Here is a 23,325-nt window from a genome sequence, read left to right as displayed (position 1 = left end):
TCTCTGGGACCCCTGATCAAATAACCCTCGGGTCACTACACTACACAAAATTTGTTCAACCCTCGGCTGAACAGGTTGATTTGTTCAACCCTCGGTTGAACAGGTTGATTTGTTCAACCCTCGGTTGAACAGGCTGATTTGTTCAACCCTCGGGTATGGACCCTGGCCCTCTTAGTATTAATGGTAAGTTGGTAAGTAGGCAAAGTCGCATTATTTGTGGACCTTGTCGACAGGACACTAATTTTCTGTTGCATCTTGCAGTACTGTACTGTGGTGGGCGTTCCATCTCTCACCTTAGGGTTTGGAGACCTTATTTTCATATGTCTGCACAGTGCTGCATGGTGCTTACCCATTCTGCACCTATTGCACGTGAATAGTTGGGTTTCACAGTCGTTGATGCTGTGTGCTTTGAGACATCTTGAGCATTTCCTCGAGTCGCTTAACACGAGTGTCTCTATCAGGATAATTGGTGCAATGTTATGTTGAGATACACAACACAACTCATGCTGGAAAATAGTAAAAAGATACACAACACAACTCATGCTGGTATAGGCCCCACCCGAAATAGGGTCTGCACAATTAATTAACTATAATTAACCATAATTAATTGTGCATATTAATTAACCATTAATTATGGTTAATTATAGTTAATTAATTGTGCAGACCCTATTTCGGGTGGGACCTATACCAGCATGAGTTGTGTTGTGTATCTTTTTTATATTTACTTATAATTATTTCACCTTTTGAGTGTTAATTAGTGCCTGCACCAACCAAGGGTAATTTTGAAGATCTAACTTGTGGTACTTCCAGTGACACTGATTACCTCTCAAAGTATTTGTATATGATTACACATATATATATTATTTATGTGCTAACCACCAAGGAGGTGGTTAATACTAATAATATATTAATAGAGTAATATCAGAAAGAATACCAGGAAGTAGCCTAAATGAACAGGCACATGCAAATGACCTGCTACGGATGTGCGATAGGTTTGCCTTAAACCAGCAAATAGTAGAACCAACATGGAAGGAGAACACGCTGGACCTCATTTTCACTAATAATGATGAGTTGATCGGGAACATAATGATTACAAATACCTGTTACTCAGATCAGAACTTAATTGAAGTTCTGACAACCATGGGGAATGGACTTTCAAAACCAGTCCAGATTCCCGGTGGAGGAGATTTCAGCAAATTCAACTTCAATAATAAACGGATAAACTGGGAGCAAATAAACCAGGACTTCACAGAAATAAACTGGGTAGAACAGCTAGGAAATGCAAACCTGAACCAGTGCCTGGAAAAAATAAGCTCAGTAGCACTAGAAATATGTTCAAACCGCATACCCCTAAGAAAAAAGAGAAAGAGATGCAGATTGGAACGGGAACGTCGTTCCCTATATAGGCGAAGAAAACGAATCGCGGAACTTGAGAGTCGCACTCTATCTCAAGAACGGCGAAGAAGGTTAGGTAGAGAAATAGAAACAATTGAACTCAAGCTACAAGAATCATACAAAACCCAGGAGAGGCAAAGAGAGCAAAAGGCCATCACTGAAATAGAGAGAAATCCGAAATATTTTTTCTCCTATGCAAAATCAAGATCAAAAACCACATCTAGTATCGGGCCCCTGCGAAAGGGAGATGGAACTTTCACAGATGACAACAAAGAAATGAGCGAGTTACTGAGGAAGCAGTACGACTCTGTTTTCAGTGAGCCATTAAATGCACTAAAGATTGATAACCCAAATTAATTTTTCATGGATATGATACCAACATCAAATCATATATCAGACGTCGCCCTATCCCCACTAGATTTTGAAGAAGCCATAAACAGTATGCCTATGCACTCTGCACCAGGCCCGGATTCTTGGAACTCCATATTCATCAAGAACTGTAAAAAACCACTATCGCAGGCCCTTCACATTCTGTGGAGACAAAGCCTAGATACTGGCGTTATCCCTGACATACTAAAAACAGCAGAGAAAGCACCACTCCATAAAAAAGGAAATAAGGCAGAGGCAAAAAATTACAGACCGATAGCACTAACATCGCACATCATAAAAATTTTTGAGAGAGTGCTAAGAAGTAAGATCACAAAATACATGGAAATCACAGCATCTCCATAACCCCGGACAACATGGTTTCAGAACAGGGCGCTCTTGCCTGTCGCAGTTGCTGGACCACTATGATATGGCATTAGATGCTATGGAAGACAAACAAAACGCTGATGTAATTTACACAGATTTCGCAAAAGCTTTTGATAAATGTGACCATGGTGTTATTGCACATAAAATGCGTTCAAAAGGAATTACCGGGAAAATAGGCAGATGGATCTACAATTTCCTGACTGACAGAACCCAATGTGTAATAGTCAACAAAATAGAATCCAGTCCATCAACCGTGAAGAGCTCAGTCCCCCAGGGTACTGTGCTTGCTCCAGTACAGTCCCCCAGGGTACTGTGCTTGCTCCAGTACAGTCCCCCAGGGTACTGTGCTTGCTCCAGTACTTTTTCTCATCCTCATATCGGACATAGACCAGAACACAACCTATAGCACTGTATCATCCTTTGCAGATGACACTAGGATTTGCATGAGAGTTGGCAACATAGAGGACACGGCAAACCTCCAATCAGATGTAGATCAGGTCTTTCTATGGGCTACAGAAAATAATATGGTATTCAACGAGGATAAGTTTCAGCTCATGCGCTACGGAAAAATTGAAAATATAAAAACAGAAACCACGTACAAAACTCAGGCAAATCATAACATAGAACGAAAAGGCAATGTAAAGGACCTGGGTGTACTCATGTCGGAAGACCTTACCTTTAAAGAACACAATAAAGTAGCCGTCACAACTGCAAGAAAAATTACAGGTTGGATAACAAGAACTTTTCACACTAGAGATGCTATACTTTTCAAAACTTTTCACACTAGAGATGATGATACTTTTCAAAACGCTTGTGCTCTCTAGAGTGGAGTACTGCTGCACAATGACAGCCCCTTTCAAAGCTGGAGAAATTGCTGACCTAGAGAGCGTGCAGAGAACCTTTACTGCTAGAATCCACTCAGTAAAACATCTAAATTACTGGGACCGACTAAAGAGCCTAAATCTGTACTCCCTTGAGCGCAGGCGGGAGAGATACATAATAATTTACACGTGGAAAATAATTGAGGGGCTGGTCCCAAACCTGCACACAGAAATAACACCACATGAGACCAGAAGACATGGCAGGATGTGCAGAATACCCCCGTTGAAAAGCAGAGGTGCAACAGGTACTCTGAGAGAGAACTCTATCAACATCAGAGGCCCGAGACTGTTCAACACGCTTCCACTACACATAAGGGGCATAACTGGCAAACCCCTCACAGTGTTCAAGAGAGAACTGGATAAGCACCTCCAAAGGATACCTGATCAACCAGGCTGTGACTCATACGTCAGGCTGCGAGCAGCCGCGTCTAACAGCCTGGTTGATCAGTCCAGCAACCAGGAGGCCTGGTCGACGACCGGGCCGCGGGGACACTAAGCCCCGGAAGCACCTCAAGGTAGCCTCAAGGAAGGAGGTAGGATTTTAGCATAACGATAGAAAATCTATCCTAGGCTATCACTGTCAGTGCTTGCTACGATATTATGGGGGTCAACAAAATCAAATTCAGTAGCCAGTACAACAGACAAAATGTTCAGTAACAGTATGTAATGGTATTGGTGATTGGTGATATTATAAACAACATGAATGATATTATGGCTGGAAATGGGAACAATCCCGTTATTTGCATTAGCGCGGGAGGAAATGATGTTGGTCGAGTTAGGAGTGAGGAACTGATTCAGAGGTATAAAACAGCAATTGAATTAGTTAGAAGCAAGGGAGGAATCCCGATCATATGTGGCATTCTTCCAAGAAAGGAAGTGGGAAATGGATAGATGTCGAGGGCACTTGGTGTCAATTGTCGGCTGGAAAGATATTGCAAATCAAATGCAATATCTTTCATAGACAACTGGGAACATTTCTATGGAAGAAATGAAATGTATGCTCGCGATGGGGTGCATCTATCGAGGGCTGGGGTTGTTGCTGTTGCGAACTCGTTGGAACCAGTAGTTAGAGGTGTTTGTTTGGGTTTAAACTGTAAGTAGATAGTGGTATGGGAATTGATTTGAAGGAAGGAGGTAATAAAAGTATGTGTTTGTGGGAGAAAAGAATTGGCAAAATGATAAGGAAAAGAGAAGAGCCTGAAAATAACAATTCACTTAGGGAATATTACACAAACACTAGAAGTCTAAGAAATAAAATAAACGATTTAAATGGTCTTGTCTGCACAGAAAAAATAGATATTATTGCACTTACCTAAACGTGGATGAATGTAGAAAATAGAGAACTATTAGCTGAATATCAAATAAATGGATTTAAACTATTTCACACAGATAAATATATTAGACGAGGAGGGTGAGTAGCCATATATGTTAGGGACAATTTGAAATGTAGGCTCAAAGAAGAAATCAAAACTGAGCCACATACAGAAACTATTTGGATAGAATTAAAAGAAAAAGCAAATAATATTATAATAGGAGTTATATATAGGCCACCAAATTTAGACAGAATGGAAGCAAAGCATCTATGGGATGAAATATCTAGAGCATCTAGATCTAACAGTATATATGTCATGGGTGACTTTAATTTTAGTGGAATTAACTGGTTGAATAAAACAGGGAAAAATGAAGCAGAAGATTTTCTAGAATTAATTGACGATTGCTTTCTTACGCAACACATTAAGGAACCAACGCGGGGAAATAATATTTTAGATTTAGTGTTAACTAACAGGGAAACACAAATTAATGACATCGAAATAAGGAGTGAGCTAGGGAACAGTGATCATAAAGAAATCAGATTTAGCATAGAATGGAATAGATCTGTAGGAGAAAATTCTGTTAAAGTGCCTGATTTTCGAAAAGCTGATTTCAATAGCCTTAGAAATTTTTTGGGTAAAATAGATTGGAAAGTCTTGGGTATGGGTTGTGGGCCGGTATAGGAGCTAGACGTTAACCCAGAGATAGGTGACTTAAAAGAGGTTTTCGATGCGGATTCAAAATATAACCTATTTAAAAATATTCTAACCGAAGCCCAGGAATGTAGTATACCATATAAATTGAATAGATCGAATACTAATGATCCAAGGTGGATAACAAAGGACCTGAAGAACCTTATAGGTAAAAAGAGAGCGTGGTACAAAAGGATTAAGAATGGGGAAGCCTGTTTAGAACAGGAATTCGTACAACTGGTTAGAAGTGTTAAAAAAGAGATAATAACATAAGAACAAAGGTAACTGCAGAAGGCCTATTGGCCCATACGAGGCAGCTCCTATCTTTAACCACACAATCCCACTCATATACATGTCCAACCTGCGCTTGAAACAATCGAGGGACCCCACCTCCACTACGTTACGCGGTGGAGGTGGGGTCCCCTAACACCTAAAACACCTAAAGCTCCACACCCCAAGGATCCTCAACAGGAACCCGAAGTACTGGCAACCAGATTTGCAGCAGCCAGCAACCAGCTTCCACCAGATGTATTAGCAATGCAGACAGGATTAGAGGAAGGAAGGTGGCACAGAATCCTTACAGCATGTGAAGGAGTCTCTGACACTAATGTCCCTTTCATACTGGATGAGCTCAATCGGGCTAAGAAAAACTCCAAGGATACATCCCCTGGAGCCGACAAAATAACCTATAAAATGATTAGAAACCTCGGCCCAGAGGGAGACGCTGCATACCTAAGGTTAATTAATTTAGCCTGGACTTCTCAAACTAGACCTTCTGCTTGGAATAGAGCAGACATAGTGCCGATCCCAAAACCCAAAGATCCAGCTAATCCCAGGCCCATCTCTCTCCAAAGATGTGCAGTCAAGACGGCTGACAAAATGGCACTCAACAGACTGGAGTGGAAAATGCCTAAACTGCACCATGGTATGTGTCTATAGAAGAGGGGTTAGCACAATGGAATGTATTACAACTCTGTTAGCCCACTTGAATGACAGACCATGCATGCTGATATTCCTGGACCTCGAGAAAGCCTTTGAACTGTCTAGCGCCCCAGCTATTCTCTGCTGCCTTATCGACAAAGAGATCAGAGGCAACCTGCTCTCCTGGACCAAGAAACTGTCTCATAAACAGAGAAGCAAGAGTAAAACTTTATGGCACAGTCTCTGAATACAAAAGACATGAAAATGGTACAACGCAAGGAGGGATTCTCCGCCCCCTTCTCTTCAACTGTTTAATAAAAAAATAATGAGGTTGAAATTCCCACATCACTGCAGGCTGCTAAACTACGCGGACGACTTTGTCATCATCATAAAAGAAAGGGATGAGGCGCGCCTTGCACCCAAATGTTTAGACTGCATCAGTAAAGAGGCAAAACAGATTGGTGTCAAACTCAACCCCTCAGAAACAAAATCCATGCCCATAAAAATAGCGAAGCCCAACATCCAACTCACAGTACAGGGGTCACACAATTGAATGGGTGAACACCTATCAGTACCTAGGAATAATTCTGGACACACACATGAATTTTAATGCTGAGGTCACTTACTTGAGAGAGCGAACTGTGGCCCGGACAGCAATCCTCAGGTCGCTAACCTCCCTCTCTGGAGGAGCCAATCTGCAAGTCTTTCCCACATACTATGTACAGGCAGTCAGATCAGTGATCGACTATGCCACACCTGCACTCACAAGTCTATCACACCAACAGTGGAAAAAGCTTGACGTTGCCTTAAACAGTGCTATGAGAGCCGCACTGGGAGCCCCCATGTGGACCAGGCTTGAATCTCTAAGACTGGAAACGGTTTACCCTAACGGTTTAAAAGACTGGTTTACCCTCTCTTCAAGAAAGAATATCACAAAGAACAGCTATAATTATCAATAAGATAATTATTTCTCCTGGTTCAATCCCAGTACGGCAGGCCTTGGTGGTTGGACTTGGCCAAAACAATGGAAACTCTTGGGCTGCAAGAGCAGGAAATGTCCTAAACAGACTACATTTAAAAAGCATGATTCTTGATAGAGAGGGTGATCAACTACACCCAAATTACACTTCTTCCGCACCGTGGGAAGAGCTAACTTTCAAAATAGTAATAGAAAGTCTCCCAATGAAAAAGCAATCTAACAATCCTAAGGCGCATAATAGAAAAGCAAATGTATAGCATAAAAGTAGCAGGAGCCACCCACATCTTCACAGACGGATCGGTTGACACAGAATATGAGAGTGCTGGCGCTGCTCTTTGCACGGCCAGCATAAAGGCATGGGAGACTGGGAGGACTAGTATCATCACCCCAAACTGAGCTGTTTGCCATACAACAGGCATTCGCATATGCGATTGAACAAAACACTCAAAATGCAATCATATACACAGACTCAAAAGCTGCGCTTCAAATATTAGGACAAAACAGTGGAAAGATAACGTGGAAATAATTTACAACATTTTGTATCTTGGAGCAGTCGCTAAAGGCAAAGGACTCAACATAACCTTAAACTGAATCCCAACCCATGTTGGAATCACATTAAATGAGAAAGCTGATGAAATTGCTAAATTGGCAACTCGTCATCCAGTGATACATAAAACAATTCAACCCAGCCTAGAGAACATAAAATACATCATCACCAAAAGATTCTCACACCTCAACAAGGCCTATCTACACCAGAGAGTAGCTGATGGTTCGCCCTCTGCAATATGGTATCTTCAGCCAACCAAATTAGAAAAGTTAAATATCCCAAATGGAATCCACAGGGAAATAGCAGTAAGGTTATATAGACTATGACTAGGTTACAGATGCAACTGGGAGATTGGTGAACCCCGACAGAGAGAGTGCATCTTCTGCCAAACTGTCACAGAAATGCCATTACTTCACTATCTTCTGGAATGTGAAGCAACCAACGACCTTAGAAGAGCTTTAAGAGTCCCTGAATCTTGCAGTAGCCACCCTGAAGCCATCAACACAGCCACTCTCCTGGTCAAAAAAGGTGTCCAGCATGTTGTTGTTGTTGTTTAAGATTCGCTACTCAGAACGATAAGTTCCAGTAGCACGGGCTATGGTGAGCCCGTAAGTAGTCTCTTTGGAGCCATTATCTGTATCAGTGGCTGATACTAGAGATGTGGCGATGGATGGGGGTCTTCATGATGGTTTTCAGCCTGGAAGGCTGGCTGTACCAGTTATGGAGTTGGTGGGGTTAGTGTAGAAAACTTCTAGGTTTTCCATTTTTTCTTTGCCTGCGACTTTGGCTGAGCAGTGCTGTCGTTAGAGTTTGGAAGTCTTGTAGGTGTCGTATTTGTGATGCGGCGGTGGAGCTCCTACTATGATTTCCTCGTCTGAGGAGTCCGAAACCTCCGTAGTGGGCGTTTTCGTCTTTCGCCTCGCAGCCTTAGGTAGGTTTAGGTGTCGTTGATTGGGGGTTGTAGCTATTTCAGGAGCACTGGTGGTGCTGTTATCGTTTGGAGACAGCACGTCTGCTAGCGCGGCTGCTGAGATAGTGATGGTAGGAGTGTTGGGAGCTGGAGAAGGAATTACCTCTGTGTCGCCCGGGTCATGGGCGGTTCTGGAGTCGGTGTTGAAGTTGACCACTTGGTTGTCCTGGTGGTAGTCTCCGGTGTGGTAGAGGAGGCAGTGAGATTTACGCTAGTGGCTATGATGGGGGCCAGGCCATTGTCAATGTATAATGCGTTTAGTTCACTGACAAAGCAGGCATACTTTGTCTGCAAGCCTTTCCGCTAGTTTAGGAAGACCAGGGATAATGCCTGCATGTGATACAGGGGGCTCTGAAGGAGCCTGTGGGACCTTGGGTCCCCAATGAGAAGGCTGTGTCGCCTGCTGGGAGGAGCCACATGTTGGTAGGACCGGCAAGTCGTCTGGTCGACTAGTGAGAGCTAAGGCGGTGAGTTGAACGCTTGAGGCTCCGGTCGAGGAGGTAGACGAGTTGTTTCTTTTGGCTTCAACCTAGGCCTTGATGCTTTCCTGTCTGCGGGGGCAGCGGTAGGAAATTGCGGGGTGATTGCTATCACAGAGCAAGCAGTGATGGACTGTTGCCTTGCATATGGAGTAGTGATGGTCCAGTGCGCACAGGCTGCACCTCTGGACAGGGTGCTGACACTTGTTGGTCGGGTGGGAGAGCTCGTAGCACTTAAAGCACTGCTGGATCTCATGGTATCATTCTTTTTTTATTTGGTGGGGTGGTATTTTTAGTCCGAAGAACATAAGAACAAAATCAACTGCAGAAGGCCTGTTGGCCCATACGAGGCAGCTCCTAGTTATAACCACCCAATCCCACTCATATACACGTCCAACCCATGCTTGAAACAATCGAGGGACCCCACCTCCACAATGTTACGCGGCAATTGGTTCCACAAATCAACAACCCTGTTACTGAACCAGTATTTACCCAAGTCTTTCCTAAATCTAAACTTATCCAATTTATACCCATTGTTTCGTGTTCTGTCTTGTGTTGATGGTTTTAATACCCTATTTATATCCCCTTTGTTATGTCCATTCACCCACTTGTAAACCTCAATCATGTCGCCCCTAACTCTTCGCCTTTCCAGTGAATGCAACTTAAGCTTTGTTAATCTTTCTTCATATGAAAGATTTCTAATTTGGGGAATTAACTTAGTCATCCTACGCTGGACACGTTCAAGTGAATTTATATCCGTTCTATAATATGGCGACCAAAACTGAACTGCATAATGTAAATGGGACCTAACTAGAGCAAGACATAGATTGAGAACCACACCAGGTGTCTTGTTACTAACGCTGCGATTAATAAATCCAAGTGTCCGATTTGCCTTATTACGAACATTCATGCATTGATCCTTTTGTTTTAAATTCTTGCTAATCATAACTCCCAGATCCCTTTCGCAATTCGACTTCGCAAGCTCAACACCATCTAGCTCGTATCTTGTAACCCTATCATCATTACCTAACCTCAGAACTTTACATTTATCAGCATTAAACTGCATCTGCCAATCCTTCGACCATTTCAAAACCCTATCTAGATCAACTTGAAGTGATAGTGAGTCCTCCTCCGAATTAATTTCCCTACCGATTTTCGTATTATCGGCAAATTTGCAAATGTTGCTACTCAAACCTGAATCTAAATCATTTATATATATAAAAGATAGAGTCTCATGGTATTGGGGGTGCTATATTAAGCTGGATTAGGGCATGGCTTTACCAAAGGAAACAGAGAGTTAGTATAAATGGAATCAAGTCAGAGTGGGAAAATGTTGTAAGTGGAGTGCCTCAAGGCTCTGTCCTGGGACCTCTGTTGTTTATAATATATATAAATGATTTAGATTCAGGTTTGAGTAGCAACATTTGCAAATTTGCCGATGATACGAAAATCGGTAGGGAAATTAATTCGGAGGAGGACTCACTATCACTTCAAGTTGATCTAGATAGGGTTTTGAAATGGTCAAAGGATTGGCAGATGCAGTTTAATGCTGATAAATGTAAAGTTCTGAGGTTAGGTAATGATGATAGAGTTACAAGATACGAGCTAGATGGTGTTGTGATTGCGAAGTCGGATTGCGAAAGGGATCTGGGAGTTATGATTAGGAAGAATTTAAAACAAAAGGATCAATGCATAAATGTTCGTAATAAGGCAAATCGGACACTTGGATTTATTAATCGCAGCGTTAGTAACAAGACACCTGGTGTGGTTCTCAAGCTATATCTTGCTCTAGTTAGGCCCCATTTAGATTATGCAGTTCAGTTTTGGTCGCCATATTATAGAATGGATATAAATTCACTTGAACGTGTCCAGCGTAGGATGACTAAGTTAATTCCCCAAATTAGAAATCTTTCATATGAAGAAAGATTAACAAAGCTTAAGTTGCATTCACTGGAAAGGCGAAGAGTTAGGGGTGACATGATAGAGGTTTACAAGTGGATGAATGGACATAACCGGGGGGATATTAATAGGGTATTAAAAGTATCAACACAGGACAGAACACGAAACAATGGATATAAATTGGATAAGTTTAGATTTAGGAAAGACTTGGGTAAATACTGGTTCAGTAACAGGGTTGTTGATTTGTGGAACCAATTGCCGCGTAACATTGTGGAGGTGGGGTCCCTCGATTGTTTCAAGCACGGGTTGGACAAGTATATGAGTGGGATTGGGTGGTTATAGAATAGGAGCTGCCTCGTATGGGCCAATAGGCCTTCTGCAGTTACCTTTGTTCTTATGTTCTTATGTTCTTATTATAAACAACAGAGGTCCCAGGACAGAGCCCTGAGGCACCCCACTTACAACATTTTCCCACTCTGACTTGACTCCATTTATACTAACTCTCTGTTTCCTTTGGTATAGCCATGCCCTAATCCAGCTTAATATAGCACTCCCAATACCATGAGACTCTATCTTTTTAATCAGTCTTTCATGTGGCACTGTATCAAAAGCTTTGCTAAAGTCAAGGTACACAACATCGCAATCCTTACCACTATCAACTGCCTCAACAATGCTAGAATAAATAGATAACAAATTTGTTAAACATGAACGGCCATTTATAAAACCATGTTGCGACTCAATTATTAATTCATGTTTTTAACATAAAAAGTAGAAGTAAAAAGTAAAAAATATAGAAGCAGTAGAATCCTTGTGTGGCAGCCTGGGTGGCCGCAGCTATGGTGGTGAACGTAATCTTCACTGATGTTTTGTCGGTGTTGCAGAACTCTAGGTTGAACACCGACAGGTTTGGATTTTCGTCCTCGATATTGTTTATGATATGTTGAGGTCGCTCAGCGATCCACCGGCTGGTCCTGCTGGTAAAAACAGTTCTTCCGGCCAGGAACTGACGTGGGAAGTGAGGATGTAGATGATGATGATGAAGATTAAGCCACCCAAAAGGTGGCACGGGCATGAATAGCCCGTAAGTGGTGGCCATTTTAAGCCATTACCAGTATCAAGAGCTGATACTGGAGATCTGTGGAGGTGCGAATGCCCCCTGCATGATGGGAGATGTCTCCCTTGTGAATGTGTTAAGATGAAGATGAAGCCACCCAATAAGTGGCACGGGCATGAATTGGTAAGTGGTGGCCCTTTTGAGCCATCACCAGTATCAATAGATGATACTGGAGATCTGTGGAGGTGCGACTGCACCCAGCGTGACGAGGATGTAGGTGGTGCTCTTTGCGAAGAAAGGCATCGTTAGTGAGGAGTTTTTCTAGCTCCTCTTCACATGAAAAGTAGAGCACGATATCTTCACCTTCCTGACTAATGTCAGCGGGTTTGAGGCCAGTTACGTCATTCAGGACCTTTAAAGTATTGCTTCTTCCGATAGCATGACCGTCAAGTGGAGTAGCTCTGACCTTAAGACGTTTGGGTCGCATTGTGACCACACTGCGCCTTGTGATGTGTTTGCGGGAGATGTCTCTCTCGTCCTGCCCCGGTGTCCAGCATGTTGTTGTTGTTATAGATTCAGCTATTCGGAACAAGTTCCAAGTAGCACGGGCTATGGTGAGCCCGTACCTTACGGGGGCGGGGGGCGGTGTCCAGCAGCTGGACAACCTCATAAATACTGTCAAGCAGTATCCTCCCCCGCGATAACAGCTTGACGATTAAATGCGACCTCAGAATACTGAAAAGAATTACTGAACAAAAAATTGTACCACTTACAGGCTATTCATGCCCGTGCCACCTCTTGGGTGGCTTAATCTTTATCAATCAATCAATCGGGGAGAATGAGAGGTGGGTCCTGGGCCAGGCCCCACCTCTCATTAATCTAATGGTAGAGGCTACATTAATCTCCGAAATCTTATCCCAAATAAGCTTCAGACTCAATTCCATTTTCATTATCTCATAGCATTTCTTGAGCATCCTATGATTATTCAAAATTTTGGACCTTTTCCATCTTGCCCAGACGCTGCCTTAAAGATTGAGCTACGACATGGTTTGTGTCTCGGAGAAGCTGCAGGATCCAAGTAAAGGCAGTAGAACTTCTGGTTGAAATTCGTTTAACCGTGTCGTAGCTCAGTCGATTAAGGCAGCGTCTGGGATCCTCTCGGATGTAGGTTTGAACCCTTATCACGGCCCTTGTGGATTTGTTCATATGATGCATCACGCTATTGAGATTTCTGTGTGGAAAGATTTCCAAAGCTTAATTTACATTCTCTAGAAAGGCAAAGAACAAGTGGGTTGACATGATATAGGTGTACAAGTGTATGGGCCTATTGTACAATACGAGGCCGCTTCTATTTATAACCTCCCAGGCCCACTCATATACATCTCCAACCCACGTTTGACACAATCGAGGGACCCCACCTCCACCACCTTACGCGGTAATTGGTTTCACAAATTAAGAACATAAGAATTATGTAGAACATAAGAACAAAGGTAACTGCAGAAGGCCTATTGGCCCATACGAGGCAGCTCCTATTCTATAACCACCCAATCCCACTCATATACTTGTCCAACCCGCGCTTGAAACAATCGAGGGACACAAGCTCTACCACGTTACGCGGCAATTGGTTCCACAAATCAACAACCCTGTTACTGAACCAGTATTTACCCAAGTCTTTCCTAAATATAAACTTATCCAATTTATACCCATTGCTTCGTGTTCTGTCTTGTGTTGATATTTTTAATACCCTATTAATATCCCCCCTGTTATGTCCATTCATCCACTTGTAAACCTCTATCATGTCACCCCTAACTCTTCGCCTTTCCAGTGAATGCAACTTAAGCTTTGTTAATCTTTCTTCATATGAAAGATTTCTAATTTGGGGAATTAACTTAGTCATCCTACGATGGACACGTTCAAGTGAATTTATATAAGAACATAAGAACATAAGAACAAAGGTAACTGCAGAAGGCCTATTGGCCCATACGAGGCAGCTCCTATTCTATAACCACCCAATCCCACTCATATACTTGTCCAACCCGTGCTTGAAACAATCGAGGGACCCCACCTCCACAATGTTACGCGGCAATTGGTTCCACAAATCAACAACCCTGTTACTGAACCAGTATTTACCCAAGTCTTTCCTAAATCTAAACTTATCCAATTTATATCCATTGTTTCGTGTTCTGTCCTGTGTTGATACTTTTAATACCCTATTAATATCCCCCCGGTTATGTCCATTCATCCACTTGTAAACCTCTATCATGTCACCCCTAACTCTTCGCCTTTCCAGTGAATGCAACTTAAGCTTTGTTAATCTTTCTTCATATGAAAGATTTCTAATTTGGGGAATTAACTTAGTCATCCTACGCTGGACACGTTCAACGGAATTTATATCCATTCTATAATATGGCGACCAAAACTGAACTGCATAATCTAAATGGGGCCTAACTAGAGCAAGATATAGCTTGAGAACCACACCAGGTGTCTTGTTACTAACGCTGCGATTAATAAATCCAAGTGTCCGATTTGCCTTATTACGAACATTTATGCATTGATCCTTTTGTTTTAAATTCTTACTAATCATAACTCCCAGATCCCTTTCGCAATCCGACTTCGCAATCACAACACCATCTAGCTCGTATCTTGTAACTCTATCATCATTACCTAACCTCAGAACTTTACATTTATCAGCATTAAACTGCATCTGCCAATCCTTTGACCATTTCAAAACCCTATCTAGATCAACTTGAAGTGATAGTGAGTCCTCCTCCGAATTAATTTCCCTACCGATTTTCGTATCATCGGCAAATTTGCAAATGTTGCTACTCAAACCTGAATCTAAATCATTTATATATATTATAAACAACAGAGGTCCCAGGACAGAGCCTTGAGGCACTCCACTTACAACATTTTCCCACTCTGACTTGATTCCATTTATACTAACTCTCTGTTTCCTTTGGTATAGCCATGCCCTAATCCAGCTTAATATAGCACCCCCAATACCATGAGACTCTATTTTTTTAATCAGTCTTTCATGTGGCACTGTATCAAAAGCTTTGCTAAAGTCAAGGTATACAACATCGCAATCCTTACCACTATCAACTGCCTCAACAATGCTAGAATAAAAAGATAACAAATTTGTTAAACATGAACGGCCATTTATAAAACCATGTTGCGACTCAATTATTAATTTATGTTTTTCAAGATGAAGACGAATTTTATTTGCTATTATAGATTCGAGTAACTTTCCCACAATAGACGTTAGGCTAATTGGTCGATAGTTAGACGCAAGTGATCTATCTCCTTTCTTAAAAACTGGTATCACATTAGCAACTTTCCAAAACTCTGGCACTCTGCCTGACTCTATTGATTTATTAAATATGGTTGACAGTGGGTCACAAAGCTCCTCTTTGCATTCTTTAAGCACCCTAGCAAACACTTCATCCGGCCCTGGGGATTTGTTTGGTTTGAGTTTTACTATTTGTTTAAGAACATCCTCCCTGGTAACTGCTAAACTCGTCAACCTGTCCTCGTCCCCACCCACATAGACTTGTTCGGCTGAAGGCATATTGTTAAGTTCCTCTTTAGTAAATACAGATACAAAATATTTATTAAAAATACTACTCATCTCTTCATCACTATCTGTTATTTGACCTGTCTCAGTTTTTAATGGACCTATCCTTTCCCTAGTCTTAGTACGATATAACTGAAAAAACCCTTTAGGATTTGTCTTTGCTTGCCCTGCTATGCGAACTTCATAGTTTCTTTTTGCTTTCCTTATCTCTTTTTTAACATTTCTAACCAGTTGTACGAATTCCTGTTCTAAAGTGACCTCCCCATTTTTAATCCTTTTGTACCAAGCTCTATTTTTACCTATAAGGTTCTTCAAATTCTTTGTTATCCACTTTGGGTCATTAGTATACGATCTATTCAATTTGTATGGTATACTACGTTCCTGTGCTTTGTTTAGAATATCCATACTATCCATACTATAATACGTACTATCGTACCATACTATCCATACTATAATACGGCGACCAAAACTGAACTGCATAATCTAAATGGGGCCTAACCAGAGCAAGATATAGCTTAAGAACCACACCAGGTGTCTTGTTACTAACGCTTCGATTAATAAATCCCAGTGTACTATTCGCCTTATTACGAACATTCATGCATTGATCCTTTTGTTTTAAATTCTTACTAATCATAACTCCCAGATCCCTTTCGCAATCCGACTTCGCAATCTCAAAATCATCTAGCTCGTATCTTGTAACTTTATCATCATTTCCTAGCCTCAGAACTTTACATTTATCAGCATTAAACTGCATTTGCCAATCATTTGACCATTTCAAAACCCTATCCAGATCAACTTGAAGTGATAGTAAGTCCTCCTCCAAATTAATTTCCCTACCGATTTTCGTATCATCGGCAAATTTGCAAATGTTGCTACTCAAACCTGAATCTAAATCATTTATATATATTATAAACAACAGAGGTCCCAGGACAGAGCCCTGAGGTACTCCACTAACAACATTATCCCACTCTGATTTAACCCCATTTATACTAAATCTCTGTTTCCTTTGGAATAGCCATGATATGACCCATCGCCGTTTTCAGTAATTGGCATATTTTCGGTATAAAAAGTCGTAATTAGAAACAGAAAATTGGTGCAGAGAGTCAGAATTCGGATAAAAAATCACGCTCAGGAGTAAAATTTCCGACATTTCAGACATTTTGAAAATTGCAGGGGGGTTTGGGCAAAATATGACCCATCGACGTTTTCAGTAATTGGCATATTTTCGGTATGAAACGTCGTAATTTGAAACTGAAAATAGGTGCAGAGAGTCAGAATTTGGCTCAAAAATCACGCTCAGGAGTAAAATTTCCGACATTTCAGACATTTTGAAAATTGCAGGGGGGTTGGGCAAAATATGACCCATCGCCGTTTTCAGTAATTGGCATATTTTCGGTAGGAAACGTCGTAATTTGAAACTGAAAATAGGTGCAGAGAGACAGAATTTGGCTCAAAAATCACGCTCAGGAGTCAAATTTCCGACATTTCAGACATTTTAAAAACTGCAGGGGGGTTTGGGCAAAATATGACCCATCGCTGTTTTCTGTAATTGGTATATTTTCGGTATGAAACTTAGTAAATTGAAACTGAATATAGGTGCAGCGAGTCAGAATTCGGCTCAAAAATCACGCTCAGGAGTCAAATTTCCGACACTTCAGACATTTTGAAAACTGCAGGGTGGTTTGGGCAAAATATGACCCATCGCCGTTTTCAGTAATTGGCATATTTTCGGTATAAAAAGTCGTAATTTGAAACTGAAAATAGGTGCAGAGAGTCAGAATTCGGAAAAAAAATCACGATCAGGAATCAAATTTCCGACATTTAAGACATTCTGAAAACTGCAGGGGGGTTTGGGCAAAATATGACTCATCGCTGTTTTCAGTAATTGGCATATTTTCGGTAAAAAAAGTCGTAATTTGAAACTGAAAATAGGTGCAGAGAGTCAGAATTCGGATAAAAAATCACGTTCAGGAGTCAAATTTCCGACATTTTAGACATTTCGAAAACTGCACGGGGGTTTGGACAAAATATGACCCATCGCCGTTTACAGTAATTGGCATATTTTCGGTATGAACCGTCGTAATTTGAAACTGAAAATAGGTGCAGAGAGTCAGAATTCGGATAAAAAATCACGCTCAGGAGTCAAATTTCCGACATTTCAGACATTTTGAAAATTGCAGGGGGGTTTGGGCAAAATATGACCCATCGACGTTTTCAGTAATTGGCATATTTTCGGTATGAAACGTCGTAATTTGAAACTGAAAATAGGTGCAGAGAGTCAGAATTTGGCTCAAAAATCACGCTCAGGAGTAAAAGTTCCGACATTTCAGACAATTTGAAAATTGCAGGGGGGATTGGGCAAAATATGACCCATCGACGTTTTCAGTAATTGGCATATTTTCGGTATGAAACGTCGTAATTTGAAACTGAAAATAGGTGCAGAGAGTCAGAATTCGGATAAAAAATCACGTTCAGGAGTCAAATTTCCGACATTTTAGACATTTCGAAAACTGTACGGGGGTTTGGACAAAATATGACCCATCGCCGTTTACAGTAATTGGCATATTTTCGGTATGAACCGTCGTAATTTGAAACTGAAAATAGGTGCAGAGAGTCAGAATTCGGATAAAAAATCACGATCAGGAGTCAAATTTCCGACATTTCAGACATTTTGAAAACTGCAGGGGGGTTTGGGCAAAATATGACCCATCGCCGTTTTCAGTAATTGGTATATTTTCGGTATGAAACGTCGTAATTTGAAACTGAAAATAGGTGCAAAGAGTCAGAATTCGGATAAAAAATCACGCTCAGGAGTCAAATTTCCGACATTTCAGACATTTTGAAAGCTGCAGGGGGGGTTTGGGCAAAATATGACCCATCGATGTTTACAGTAATTTGCATATTTTCGGTATGAAACGTCGTAATTTGAAACTGAAAATAGGTGCAGAGAGTCAGGATTCGGCTCAAAAATCACGCTCAGGAGTCAAATTTCCGACATTTCAGACATTTTAAAAACTGCAGGGGGGTTTGGGCAAAATATGACCCATCGCCGTTTTCAGTAATTGGTATATTTTCGGTATGAAACGTCGTAATTTGAAACTGAAAATAGGTGCAGAGAGTCAGAATTCGGCTCAAAAAACACGCTCAGGAGTCAAATTTCCGACATTTCAGACATTTTGAAAACTGCAGGGGGGTTTGGGCAAAATATGACCCATCGCCATTTTCAGTAATTGGCATATTTTCGGTATAAAAAGTCGTAATTAGAAACTGAAATTAGGTGCAGAGAGTCAGAATTCGGATAAAAAATCACACTCAGGAAGCAAATTTCCGACATTTCAGACATTTTGAATACTGCAGGAAGTTTTGGGCAAAATATGACCCATCGCCGTTTTCAGTAATTGGCATATTTTCGGTATAAAAAGTCGTAATTTGAAACTGAAAATAGGTGCAGAGAGTCAGAATTTGGCTCAAAAATCACGCTCAGGAGTAAAATTTCCGACATTTCAGACATTTTGAAAATTGCAGGGGGGTTTGGGCAAAATATGACCTATCGACGTTTTCAGTAATTGGCATATTTTCGGTATGAAACGTCGTAATTTGAAACTGAAAATAGGTGCAGAGAGTCAGAATTCGGCTCAAAAACCACGCTCAGGAGTCAAATTTCCGACATTTCAGACATTTTGAAAACTGCAGGGGGGTTTGGGCAAAATATGACCCATCGCCGTTTTCAGAAATTGGCATATTTTCGGTATGAAACTTCGTAATTTGAAACTGAAAATAGGTGCAGAGAGTCAGAATTTGGCTCAAAAATCACGCTCAGGAGTAAAATTTCCGACATTTCAGACATTTTGAAAACTGCAGGGGGGTTTGGGCAAAATATGACCCATCGCCGTTTTCAGTAATTGGCATATTTTCGGTATAAAAATTCGTAATTTGAAACTGAAATTAGGTGCAGAGAGTCAGAATTCGGATAAAAAATCACGCTCAGGAGTCAAATTTCCGACATTTCAGACATTTTGAAAACTGCAGGGGGGTTTGGGCAAAATATGACCCATCGCCGTTTTCAGTAATTGGCATATTTTCGGTATAAAAAGTCGTAATTTGAAATTGAAAATAGGTGCAGAGAGTCAGAATTCGGATAAAAAATCACGTTCAGGAGTCAAATTTCCGACATTTAAGACATTTCGAAAACTGCACGGGGGTTTGGACAAAATATGACCAATCGCACTTTACAGTAATTGGCATATTTTCGGTATGAACCGTCGTAATTTGAAACTGAAAATAGGTGCAGAGAGTCAGAATTCGGATAAAAAATCACGCTCAGGAGTCAAATTTCCGACATTTCAGACATTTTGAAAACTGCAGGGGGGTTTGGGCAAAATATGACCCATCGCCGTTTTCAGTAATTGGTATATTTTCGTTATGAAACGTCGTAATTTGAAACTGAAAATAGGAGCAGAGAGTCAGAATTAGGATAAAAAATCACGCTCAGGAGTCAAATTTCCGACATTTCAGACATTTTGAAAGCTGCAGGGGGGTTTGGGCAAAATATGACCCATCGCTGTTTACAGTTATTGGCATATTTTCGGTATGAAACGTCGTAATTTGAAACTGAAAATAGGTGCAGAGAGTCAGAATTCGGCTCAAAAATCACGCTCAGGAGTCAAATTTCCGACATTTCAGACATTTAAAACTGCAGGGGTGTTTTGGCAAAATATGACCCATCGCCGTTTTCAGTAATTGGTATATTTTCGGTATGAAACGTCGTAATTTGAAACTAAAAATAGGTGAAGAGAGTCAGAATTCGGCTCAAAAAACACGCTCAGGAGTCAAATTTCCGACATTTCAGACATTTTGAACACTGCAGGGGGGTTTGGGCAAAATATGACCCATCGCCGTTTTCAGTAATTGGCATATTTTCGGTATAAAAATTCGTAATTAGAAACTGAAAATTGGTTCAGAGAGTCAGAATTCGGATAAAAAATCACGCTCAGGAGTCAAATTTCCGACATTTCAGACATTTTGAATACTGCAGGAAGTTTTGGGCAAATTATGACCCATCGCCGTTTTCAGTAATTGGCATATTTTCGGTAAAAAAGTCGTAATTTGAAACTGAAAATAGGTGCAGAGAGTCAGAATTCGGCTCAAAAATCACGCTCAGGAGTCAAATTTCCGACATTTCAGACATTTAAAACTGCAGGGGTGTTTGGGCAAAATATGACCCATCGCCGTTTTCAGTAATTGGTATATTTTCGGTATGAAACGTCGTAATTTGAAACTAAAAATAGGTGAAGAGAGTCAGAATTCGGCTCAAAAAACACGCTCAGGAGTCAAATTTCCGACATTTCAGACATTTTGAAAATTGCAGGGGGGTTTGGGCAAAATATGACCCATCGACGTTTTCAGTAATTGGCATATTTTCGGTATGAAACGTCGTAATTTGAAACTGAAAATAGGTGGAGAGAGTCTGAATTCGGCTCAAAAACCACGCTCAGGAGTCAAATTTCCAACATTTCAGACATTTTAAAAACTGCAGGGGGGTTTGGGCAAAATATGACCCATCGCTGTTTTCTGTAATTGGTATATTTTCGGTATGAAACGTAGTCAATTGAAACTGAAAATAGGTGCAGCGAGTCAGAATTCGGCTCAAAAATCACGCTCACGAGTCAAATTTCCGACATTTCAGACATTTTGAAAACTGCAGGGGGGTTTGGGCAAAATATGACCCATCGCCGTTTTCAGTAATTGGCATATTTTCGGTATAAAAAGTCGTAATTTGAAACTGAAAATAGGTGCAGAGAGTCAGAATTCGGAAAAAAATCACGCTCAAGAGTCAAATTTCCGATATTTCAGACATTTTGAAAACTGCAGGGGGGTTTGGGCAAAATATGACTCATCCGCTGTGTTAAGTAATTGGCATATTTTCGGTATAAAAAGTCGTAATTTGAAACAGAAAATAGGTGCAGAGAGTCAGAATTCGGATAAATAATCAGTCTCAGGAGTCAAATTTCCGACATTTCAGACATTTCGAAAACTGCAGGGGTGTTTGGACAAAATATGATCCATCGCCGTTTACAGTAATTGGCATATTTTCGGTATGAAACGTCGTAATTTGAAACTGAAAATAGGTGCAGAGAGTCAGAATTCGGATAAAAAATCATGCTCAGGAGTCAAATTTCCGACATTTCAGACATTTTGAAAACTGCAGGGGGGTTTGGGCAAAATATGACCCATCGCCGTTTTCAGTAATTGGTATATTTTCGGTATGAAACGTCGTAATTTGAAACTGAAAATAGGTGCAGAGAGTCAGAATTCGGCTCAAAGATCACGCTCAGGAGTCAAATTTCCGACATTTCAGACATTTTGAAAACTGCAGGGGGGTTTGGACAAAATATGACCCATCGCCGTTTTCAGTAATTGGCATATTTTCGGTATAAAAAGTCGTAATTTGAAACTGAAAATAGGTGCAGAGAGTCAGAATTCGGATAAAAAAACACGCTCAGGAGTCAAATTTCCGACATTTCAGACATTTTGAAAACTGCAGAGGGGTTTGGGCAAAATATGACCCATCGCTGTTTACAGTAATTGGCATATTTTCGGTATGAAACGTCGTAATTTGAAACTGAAAATAGGTGCAGAGAGTCAGAATTCGGCTCAAAAATCATGCTCAGGAGTCAAATTTCCGACATTTCAGACATTTTGAAAACTGCAGGGGGGTTTGGGCAAAATATGACCCATCGCCGTTTTCAGTAATTGGCATATTTTCGGTATGAAACGTCGTAATTTGAAACTGAAAATAGGTGCAGAGAGTCAGAATTCGGCTCAAAAATCACGCTCAGGAGTAAAATTTCCGACATTTCAGACATTTTATAAACTTCAGGGGGGTTTGGGTAAAATATGACCCATCGCTGTTTTCAGTAATTGGCATATTTTCGGTATAAAAAGTCGTAATTTGAAATTGAAAATAGGTGCAGAGAGTCAGAATTCGGATAAAAAATCAAGCTCAGGAGTCAAATTTCCGACATTTTAGACATTTCGAAAACTGCACGGGGGTTTGGACAAAATATGACCCATCGCCGTTTACAGTAATTGGCATATTTTCGGTATGAAACGTCGTAATTTGAAACTGAAAATAGGTGCAGAGAGTCAGAATTCGGATAAAAAATCACGCTCAGGAGTCAAATTTCCGGCATTTCAGACATTTTGAAAACTGCAGGGGGTTTTGGGCAAAATATGACCCATCGCCGTTTTCAGTAATTGGTATATTTTCGGTATGAAACGTCGTAATTTGAAACTGAAAATAGGTGCAGAGAGTCACAATTCGGATAAAAAATCACGCTCAGGAGTCAAATTTCCGACATTTCAGACATTTTAAAAACTGCAGGGGGGTTTGGGCAAAATATTACCCATCACCGTTTTCAGTAATTGGCATATTTTCGGTATAAAAAGTCGTAATTTGAAACTGAAAATAGGTGCAGAGAGTCAGAATTCGGCTCAAAAATCACGCTCAGGAGTCAAATTTTCGACATTTCAGACATTTTGAAAGCTGCAGGGGGGTTTGGGCAAAATATGACCCATCGCCGTTTACAGTAATTGGCATATTTTCAGTATGAAACGTCGTAATTTGAAACTGAAAATAGGTGCAGAGAGTCAGAATTCGGATAAAAAATCACGCTCAGGAGTCAAATTTCCGACATTTCAGACATTTTAAAAACTGCAGGGAGGTTTGGGCAAAATATGACCAATCGTCGTTTTCAGTAATTGGTATATTTTCGGTATGAAACGTCGTAATTTGAAACTGGAAATAGGTGCAGAGAGTCAGAATTCGGCTCAAAAATCACGCTCAGGAGTCAAATTTCCAACATTTCAG

General features: G+C 40.8%; 1 protein-coding gene across 1 annotated transcript in view; it reads left to right on the top strand.

Annotated features, from left to right (window-relative positions):
• Positions 1–23,325, top strand: part of LOC138352466 (coagulation factor V-like) — a 97,056-nt gene that overhangs the window by 6,154 nt on the left and 67,577 nt on the right. The window contains exon 4 of the mRNA XM_069304963.1: positions 6,308–6,485. Within this exon, the coding sequence (XP_069161064.1) occupies positions 6,308–6,485 (178 nt within the window). The remainder of the gene's footprint in view (positions 1–6,307; positions 6,486–23,325) is intronic.

Source organism: Procambarus clarkii, chromosome 53 (genome assembly GCF_040958095.1).
Source record: "Procambarus clarkii isolate CNS0578487 chromosome 53, FALCON_Pclarkii_2.0, whole genome shotgun sequence".
Classification (NCBI taxonomy): domain Eukaryota; kingdom Metazoa; phylum Arthropoda; class Malacostraca; order Decapoda; family Cambaridae; genus Procambarus; species Procambarus clarkii.
This window is presented reverse-complemented; position numbering and strand designations above follow the sequence as displayed.